At 38.2% G+C, this 9,792-nt stretch overlaps 2 protein-coding genes across 5 annotated transcripts; both read right to left on the reverse strand.

The window, feature by feature from the left end:
• Positions 1-736: 736 nt before the first annotated feature.
• LOC130980688 (uncharacterized) lies at positions 737-3,240 on the reverse strand. The gene is made up of 2 exons (XM_057904343.1): positions 2,628-3,240; positions 737-2,547 (listed from the first exon to the last, which is right to left on the reverse strand). The coding sequence occupies exons 1-2, from the start codon at positions 3,238-3,240 to the stop codon at positions 737-739; spliced, it is 2,424 nt and encodes an 807-aa protein (XP_057760326.1).
• Positions 3,241-5,671: 2,431 nt separating this feature from the next.
• LOC130982299 (uncharacterized) lies at positions 5,672-8,642 on the reverse strand. 4 transcript variants are annotated; one of them, XM_057906258.1, is made up of 11 exons: positions 8,492-8,642; positions 8,263-8,376; positions 8,053-8,171; positions 7,854-7,900; positions 7,664-7,764; positions 7,145-7,232; positions 6,924-7,032; positions 6,653-6,824; positions 6,455-6,526; positions 6,185-6,279; positions 5,672-6,087 (listed from the first exon to the last, which is right to left on the reverse strand). In XM_057906258.1, exons 1-10 carry the CDS (start codon positions 8,594-8,596, stop codon positions 6,208-6,210), a joined length of 999 nt encoding a protein of 332 aa, XP_057762241.1. In that variant the 5' UTR covers positions 8,597-8,642; the 3' UTR covers positions 5,672-6,087; positions 6,185-6,207. The 4 variants fall into 4 exon arrangements, with proteins under 4 accessions (XP_057762241.1, XP_057762239.1, XP_057762238.1 ...); XM_057906256.1 differs by having other exon boundaries at positions 6,212-6,298; XM_057906255.1 differs by having other exon boundaries at positions 6,185-6,298.
• Positions 8,643-9,792: the final 1,150 nt, after the last annotated feature.

Below are 9,792 nucleotides of genomic sequence, written 5' to 3' on the forward strand. Positions count from 1 at the left end.
TCAGAAGGTGCATCGTGTGATAGTGGATTCCTTCGGCGGACATACACACTTGTTGACGAGTACAACCCCGGCGCATCCGCTCCAGCAGAGGCAGGTGGATCGGCACATCCAGCAGAGGCGGGTGGGTCAGCAGATCCAGCTGAGGCGGGTGGGTCGGCACCTCGGGTAGAGACAGGTATGGGTGACTCAGTTGCAGGTCACCCATATGACCTTCGGACGGAGCGACATCCACCTGATAGGTATACTCCGTCAAAGCCAGGTCTGAGCATGATGGATAAGGCATTGAACTGGATGGGTCGTAAGAAGTGAGCATCGGGTTGGGTTTTTAAGATTTGATAGTATGTTTCAATGTATTTTAATGTTCTGTATGTTGGTCGATGTTATTTGTAGTTAGAATATGTATGTTTGCTTCAGTAAGGCAGTAAATGTTAACATTATCATGTTCTGAACCATTTCATAGTATGTTTCAATGTATTTTAATGTTCTGTATGTTGGTCGATGTTATCTGTAGTTAAAATATGTATGTTTGTTTCAGTAAGGCAGTAAATGTTAACATTATCATGTTCTGAACCATTTGATACTATGTTTCAATGTATTTTAATGTTCTGTGTGTTTATCATGTTCTGAACCATCAACGGATAATCTCAAATTTAAAAATACAAACACGACTTAGACAAGAAAGAAAATTTATTATAAAAATGCAAATTCAAAAATACAAATACAATGAAAATAAAAGTCATTCCCCCCCACCACTCGATCCGGCACGCTGAGGACATCGACTCCGACTATGTCCCTGAGCACCACAGAGACGGCAGATCCGAGGACCACGCATGTCGCGTGAGTCCATTTCGTTCAAGTATCTGGTCAATTTTGGTCGACCTTTTGACGTTCGCCTCAAGGCGGGATTAGCGACCAATGTGGGTCCCTCATACGCAGGCCATGTCTCGGCATCACCTAACGGTGAGAACTCAAATTTATATACCTTACGAACCTCTGTCATCTTGTACACGTCATGCACATACACGTGCCAATCGATTCGCTGGTTAGCACAGCAAGCAATAACATGACGACATGGTATTCGTTCTACCTGAAAGTGCCCACAGTCACACGTACGTCGTGCAAGATCAACGACTAACACCTTTCTACTAGTCATTTCGCGCACCTCAAATACTTCATTCCGTCTGTCAAAACGGTGCACAACTATATTCCCAGCCTGTTGCATACTTGCCTCTATCCGCCGCTGTGCGAATACGGAATAAGTATATCCCGCACGTTTGCGTTCGTAAGACTCAGCACTCTTCCGCACAAAAAGTTCATTTAACCGATAATATGTTGCTCGAACTAGTGCCAACACAGGTAGATTACGGGCACCCTTCAACACTGAGTTAATGCACTCGACAAGGTTCGTCGTCATATGGCCCCAACGATGTCCCTCGTCGAATGCCAATACCCAATGTCTAAGCCCAATGGCATCGCACCACCTGGCATATGCCTCACCTCGCTCTTCGAACCTCTTATAGTTGATGTTATACTCCTCCACCGTTCTTGAATACCCAATATTGACCACAAGCTTCTGCAAGTGAGGGACTTTGAATGCGCGTAGGAAGTTGCTGCCGATGTGCCTTATACAAAACATCCACCATGCTCTTGGAGGTTGCCAGTCACTTCCGGAACGATTTACCGCTGCCCGAATTGACTCATGCCGGTCCGAGATCATACCCACACCATCTTTTCTGACAACATGCATTCGCAGATTCCTTAGAAAGAAGTGCCACGCATCAGCTGTCTCCCCTTCCACTAAAGCAAAAGCAATAGGCACAATGTTCTGGTTCCCATCCTGTGCAACATCGACCAGAAGTGTACCTTTGTACTTTCCATATAGGTGTGTTCCGTCAACCTGTACTAGGGGTTTGCAATGCCTGAATGCCCTAACGCATGGATTGAAACTCCAAAATACGCGATGAAGTATTTTTACCCCTTGAGCCTCTTCATTCCCATTGTAGAGTGGGCGTGTTTCTATCTGGACAACTGACCCTGGAATCTTCTGAACCATAACCGAGAGCCACCACGGCAAGGCTTGGTAACTCTCCTCCCAATCACCGAAAACTTTCGCTATGGACTTCTGTTTTGCCAACCAAGCCTTTCGGTAACTGATGGTATAGTTGAACCTTGACTGGACTTCGGCTATTATAGTTTTCACCTTTATGGACGGGTCAGTCTCGACCAATGGCCTTATAGCCTCAGCAACTGTGTCCGAGTCCAACTTGGAATGATCCTGTGAAATCACTCCAGTTGTGCACGTGTGCCTACCGTTGTATCTGCGTATCTCCCAACAACCTTTTTTCCGTATCAAGCTGGCTCGGATAAGCCAGTCGCACCCACGCCCGTACATCTTGCATTTTGCATAGAACGTTTGTGGCTCAGACTCATACACTTCGTAGTCAACTCCTCTAGCGATAGTGTAACTTCTAATTGCTGCCACGACCGACTTTCTAGAACTGTATTCCACTCCAATCCGGAACTCTCCGTCCTCGGGATCAGCAACGCCTACAGAAAGTGCCCATCATCGTTTACTAATCAATCCAAAGTATATATTAAAGATAACATATTATTCGGTCATCACGTACCTATGTTTGAATATTCCGGAAACTCCGGTGCATGCATGGCGTCGAGATCCAACTCACGCATAAAAGGTGGCACGTTCATTGGTTGACTGATCGATGGGTGAACCACTACATTATCAGCTGCTTTCTCAACTCCCACATCACCATCCTCGTCTTCGTCGCCGGCTTCATAAGTAGCTTCGAAGTCCTCTTCGCTGTCACTATTCATTCCCTCGTACACTGCTGCTCTATCATCCTCCACCTCTAATTCATTTTGAATCCCTTCTGCCTCTACGGTTTCAAACTCAACATACAGCTCAATATGTGGCTGTCGCATCTGCGTCTGCCGGTGAATTTGAAACATATTATGCATAGTCACTTCGTTAGTAATTGGCATGGTATCAAACTGTATTAGACCACCAAAAACTACAACCGGATTCCGGTACAGAATTCTGCTCACTCTCATTAACGTTCCGTTCTCCATGCTTTGACAGAGACCATTCTGAAGTTCCATAAACGTCATGGTGCATGGAACCACAAACGAAAACGGATTCTGGCACACAAACCTCACTCCCTTATGAGTATTACGTATTATCTCACCGTCGCGATACACTACCAAGTTTGTAGTACCCTCCATTACACCAAAAACACACTCAAAGAACACTCACACACTTCCTCAGAATGAAAATGAAGCTGTGCACTGCCTTATATAGAAGGTAGCATTCACTACGCCCCTACGTTTTGATTGCCTCAGGCGAATCACGTACTGCCACGTGTCATCACGCCCCCACGTGCCACGTCATCACGCCCCCACGTGATGCTCCCCAACACGCCCCCACGTGGTGCTTGCGTGGCCAAATCCTGGTCCGCCACATCATCATCACGCCCCCACGTGATGCCAGCGTGGCTAGTTCTTGCTCCGCCACATCATCATCACGCCCCCACGTCATGAGTTAGCACGCCTCCACGTTTTGCCACCGTGTCTCACTCATCCTACGCCACGTCATCTCACCTGACACTCCACGCAGCCACCACGCCCCTGCGTGTTAAACATAAAACCACCATCGGGTAAAACACACTATTCCTCCATTATTAAGCAAAACACCAATCTAATTCCCGTATAGAAATTATTGAGCCATAATACTAACGCTAGCCCCAAATTTCTATTTTCCGTGCAAATTCAAAGTTCAAATCCTCTGTCGCTGAAGTGAAATCTCAAAGGCTCCCGTGCAAGCTTCGCCGTTGCCGAAGTCGTTCCCGTGAGCCACCGTCGCTGAAGGTCTCCCATCGTCGTCGCTGATCCTCTCCCGTGGCTATCAAGTCTGATCTTCTCCCTACCTCAGAAAAATTCAAAGTACAAATCCTCTGACGCTTGAGGAATTATAGAAACATAGATGGCAGGAAAGCCCATTAATCAGGCTGGTGGAAAGAAAGCTCTTCATGTCTCTGTTGATTCAAGAACGGAACCTGAAGGGTACTGTTATTGTTCCACTGGTTTCCAGAATGTTGTATCACAATCTCTATTGGTGTTTAACGTTTGATTTTGAAGCCTCATAATTTTTTCCCCTCTACCATATCGTGTTTATCGCTAACTATATATACTACCACCATTGCAGTCTGAAAGCCCTCATATAGAAGTAGAGGAGGAGGAGGAGTATTAGAGATTTATATTAGGCGCTATCGGCCTCTTACTCCAGTGAGTTCTCCAGAATGCCGCAAATTGTTGGATGAATTGGACGCACTGTATTCTGAGCGTCCTGATGCACGACAGTGACAGGAGCAGGATTATGTTGCTAATTACAATTTATAGTGGTTTTACAGACTATGGTTATCAATAAACTACCGTTTTAATTCACTGCTTATTTTTATAGTGGTTTAAATTAAAGTTGCATTGGTGCATGCGTTGCTATGTGTTCTTTATTATTTCCCAAAACCAGTGTGTTGATTTGCAATTTTAATAGTAGATCAGATGTCAAGAGGCCTTTGGCTAGCTTTTCAAATCAATAAGGTTGATGGATGGAATGAGATCGATGCAGATAAATTATTGGCTATAGGGCAATTACTAGTATCTTAGCATGGGATATGTAAAATTTTAAAATGCGATTATGTCAATCAATAGTGTCAAACCAGCTAATAAGGCACACCATATTTTATAGTGTTGGACACTTGAATTGTTGTCAATAAACTCATCCGATCTTACTATAAATGCAAGGCACAGAACATGATGACAAGGCATATATAACATGACACTAAGCTTTTTAATTTTAAAAAGTATAAGCTAATTTAAAAAAATTTTATCTTTAGTGTTTTCAAAAGTATTCGAATGATTTAAAAGTTGTTATTGTCTTCTTAATTTATCAAAAATAAAATAAGAAGTTTATGTTTTTTAAAAGTACAAATACCTGTTTCAATCAATCAATTTGGTAAAACTATTTATTTATTTATTTATTTTTATTTTAATGCTTGTAATAAATTTTTCTACAACTTCGCCATTATCCTTGACTTCTTAACCTTTTCTCTAAAGAAAAATTTCCCCCTAATATCCTTAATATCATTATCGTTATTTAGCATGTCGAAGCATATATAGTATGTTAATGTTATACATCTACCTATATACGGTTCAAATATAATAAATTTGTTAAATGATTTCACTTTAATAATTGTTGATGACTTGGCTCAACTACAATAAATAGATCATTTATTTATATATTTTTTGGAGAAAAAAACAGAGATAAAGTAAAAATAATAGGAAAAGTGAAATCGTACTTCACTATTACCAACACATATGCACACCCTCATCTCATAATTAATTGCTCTATTTATGATTGATTTTAATTTCTCTACTTATATCAATTTGCTGGCATCCCACTAGATTATAGCGACTCCACTACTCTACTTCACTATCACAATTCACAAGCACTATATTAGCCAAACCACTTTGGTTAATCTCTCTCTCTCTCTCTCTCTCTCTCGTTTTTGAACAATGAGGGTCCGAAAAGTGACTTGAACACATGACCAAAGAAGAGTGCAAGACTATACTAAGTTACTAACAAACTGAGATAGCCACAAATAAGTCTGGGTATAACATTGTTCATTGTAGTAACAAAATATTAGCAGCAGTCAGAGTCTCTATTGTAAAACAAAGTATATTTTATTAACATATGATTAGCATTTCCACTAGACTGAAGGTTGGTTGAATTTTATCAATCAATGGAAATGTTGCATGTGGAAGACAAGATGGATAAGAGGTGATTGCCAACAATGATTCCCTCAACGGGTCACTACCATCGAACTGGCAGCACCTCTACGTACACAAAAGTTCCAACAAGTTAGGCCAATCTTGGCGTTAGTATCAGTGAAAATTAACTCAATCATTTCAGAGGATGGCTCTTTACATTCCAAAAACAAAGCAATTTGAGTAGCAGGGAAGCAACAACACACTATCTTCCACAGCAATAGGTTGCCTGAAAGGATTTACCTGAACCTACAAGGAGAATTCACAATAATTCATTAGAAGACAGGGTGAGAGAGAGAGAGAGAGAGACCAATTACAAGCAGAAAAAGAACTAATAAAAGCTTACAGGCAGTCTAAAAGAGCGACTAATTACATTCTCAATGCAACTTGCTGCAAGATGACAAGCTTCCTCACAATAATCAGTAAAAACGGCTGGGACATCTAGTTTTTCAATTAACTCCTGTTATTTGGACACCAAAATAGAAAAGGAGTAACATAAAACGCACTTCGAATATACCCTAATTGTTGTTTGTTTTAAGTAAGTACAATAATAAAGAGGAAGGTAGAACCTATAACTAACACCAAAATAAAGGATAAGAACATGGTAATGACATACAATACTAGGTAACCAACTTGGATAGGCAGCAATGCCACCATTTGGAGCAATCACTAGATGAGGGGAGGAATCCTGCAAGTATAATGTTAATTAAGAGGAATTTATTGTGTTCAAGTACAGCAACATATTAGAATTCAGGAACAAGCATTTCTCAACATTAGTTTTATATTGGTTCTTATCTAATATTAAATTAGATACCTTAACAATATCTCTATATCGGTCATGATAGAGTCCATGCCACAGCTGCAATGTTACTGCCGAAGTAATGCCACTCTGTGTTGATAAAATGGCATTTTCACTCGCTGATTTGCAGGTACTCTGGTCTTCATTGGAAGAAGCATATCTGGAAATGCTGATCTTCTCACCATCCCTGTTTACTCGGAGGGATGAAGGACAAATAGTTAGAGCAAATAGTGTCGAGTATCAGCTCATAGAACATTTATTTACTGATTACAGCAATGCATCAGACCTTTGTGGAGGAATTGCAGGTCCAACAAGTTCAATATGAATATGTACGCCGGGGAAGAGTGCCTGTAGTTCTCCAAATACATCTAGTTGTAGCAATTCTTTCTCAGGTCCTTCCATTAAAAAAAAATTGATCATTAATGCTTGAATATGTAGTGTAAAAAAGAATTCATATTTAAATTTGAATGCTTCGAAAGAACAGGGAGTTTTTAAGAAATTATATACCAAGGTAATGTAGGTACAACTTATCACAGACTTCAGGATTCAGGGTTCCAATTCCAACTAGTTGAGCAGCATGATATATTGTAAGTGGCTGAAACAGGCAAAGCATACAATTTAAAAAATAAAAAATAAAAAAAGTTATCAAAGATATTGTGGGTTATATCCTTCTTACACCTCTAATTTTATCAGAGGAGGAAACTTTCAATGGTGGTTTCTGCTCTATTAAGTAGTCAACAGAAAACAAATACATTCCGCAAGTTCCAGTTTATAATTTGCAAGGTGAAATTAGAAATTCTTTTCTATTTTAAATATTTCAAACACTAGTGGGAAAATTGTTTTAAAGGCCCTGCACATTCCATCTAACATTAACTACATCAAAAGATTAGGTCCATTCCCCTTCTTGTACTTCTTTAGTTACAAACAAACTAAAAAAGCCTAATTGTTACATAATCATACCCAGTGAAATGAGATAGACACTTTTGAGAAAGAAAAAAAGAAAGAAAAGGGGCTACACAATCATACCCAGTGAAGCAGCAAAGCAGCAGGTGAGTCCAGTGGAATGCACCTCCAATTATAGTAGTCACTCCAACTATGCAACTGCACCGGAATTTGAGATTCGGGTGCTAAACATTTATATATTGGATTTTATTTTCTTTTCAATTTAATACATATGAGGAACTTGGAATGGAGAAACAAGCTTCAATTGTATTACCATAACAAGGATACAAATTTCTTGGAAGATCCCAACTGTTGTTTAACCTGCCAAGACTAAACTCCTTAGACCAGCTTGTTCTAAGCCAAGTAAATACACCATAAAATGTCTTAACTTTCTATTTTGTAATGATTAGGCCAAACATAATTTTGATTAACAAAAAGTTTCAGAATATGAAGCTTGAAGGAAACAAGAGAACCGTAAACAATCAAATGAAGCAGACGATTCGCCACAACGGCATTCGATCATCCACATCCCCTTTTGATGGATTCCCCTCTTGCTCAAGAAAGAACACCTAGTTTCCTGCTTCAAACAAATCTGTTGAAAAAGCTAAATTAGCATAAAAAGCATATATGAACACTTTACGGTAACAATGTTTTCTTTGAAGGTTGTTAGAATCAGAAATCACCTGAACTGTAGCTTCTTGAGAGAAAGTGAAAGGAAAATCATTGAGTAAATGCACACTCTCCATCTGTTGCTCTAACCTATCACACTCATGTTTGTGGCTACTCCAGTGTTCAATCTAGGGTTCAAAGAAAAAACGGAGAGATATGAAGAAATTTGTGAAACGCAGAACTATTCAGCGAGCGAAAATATGTTCAAAACTGCGGATCAGAAATTGAGATAGAGAGAGGGACCTGATGAGAGAGAGAGCAATAAGCAACGGCTCCGCAGCGAGCGCAGGGCCTGGTGGCGGCGCCGGTGCAGCGCGTTCTTCCGCTGCCCTTCGCGGCGCACTCCATCTTCTCCTCCGACGTTTCTCTGTGCAATCGGTGCTCATGTGCATCGCGTGTGTGGCCCAGCCCAAGTCTCCAAGCCCACTAGGGCCCATTTCTATGTTATCTTAGACCAAGATTGATTAGTTGAGCAAAGTCCATTATCATTTTCTATAAACGGATTTTTAGTGATAAGATAAAAACAAAATACAAAAACCACTTGAACGGATTACTTGATTATCATTTGTTTAAGCGAATATTTTTAATTATATGTAATAATTTTTTAGTTAATGGAAAATTCTTAAATAAAATATATTACAAAAAAAATTTGTTTTCTTTTATCTAAAAGAGTAAAAGATCTATTCAAAGTTCAAACTAATGAATTTGGATCTTATTTTTATCCATAAAATTTTAGATGAGATCCTACTCACCAAAAGTCGAAAACGTTTAGGGAGGCACTCAAATAAAGATGTTTAAAATGTCTTTTTTTAAAGATATTTTTTAATAATTAAAATTTAATACATATAATTGATTAAATTATGTTATTTTTGTCAAAATTAAATTGTAAATTGATTTAGCTAAAAAATTAGTGAATTACTGCTAAACCAATCTAAATTAATATTTTTTATAAAAATGACTATAATATATCTATTATAAAAAATAACTAAAATACTCTTATTCTTATTATTATTGTATATAAATTTTGAAAACTCTAAATCCTAGTCTTTTTCTTCTCTTTGTACGGTTATAGAGTTAGGATTTAGGATTTTTAAAATTTTAATATATATATATATATATATATATATATATATAATAGAAGTATTTTAATAATTTTTTATAATAGGATTATTGTAGTTATTTTTAAAAAAATATTAATTTAGATCATTTTAAAATTTAATTTATTAATTTTTCAGCCAAATTAATTTATCTCAAATTTTGATAAAAATAATATAATTTAATCGATTATATGCATTAAATTTTAATTATTAAAAAATATTTTTTAAAAAATACATTTTAAACGTTTCTATTTGAGTGGCTCCCAAACGATTAAGCATCAAAATTATTGGAGTAAGTTAACCAATGTTAGTAAACATCTGGGTCAATATAAATTATAACTCAAAATTCTTAACAGTAATATTACAAAAAATTTTGTTCCAAACACGATGAATGTGAAAAACTATCAAAGAAATTTATCAAACATTTTTTCTATAAAATATAGCAAC

The sequence above is a fragment of the Arachis stenosperma genome, chromosome 5, assembly GCF_014773155.1.
Source record: "Arachis stenosperma cultivar V10309 chromosome 5, arast.V10309.gnm1.PFL2, whole genome shotgun sequence".
Classification (NCBI taxonomy): domain Eukaryota; kingdom Viridiplantae; phylum Streptophyta; class Magnoliopsida; order Fabales; family Fabaceae; genus Arachis; species Arachis stenosperma.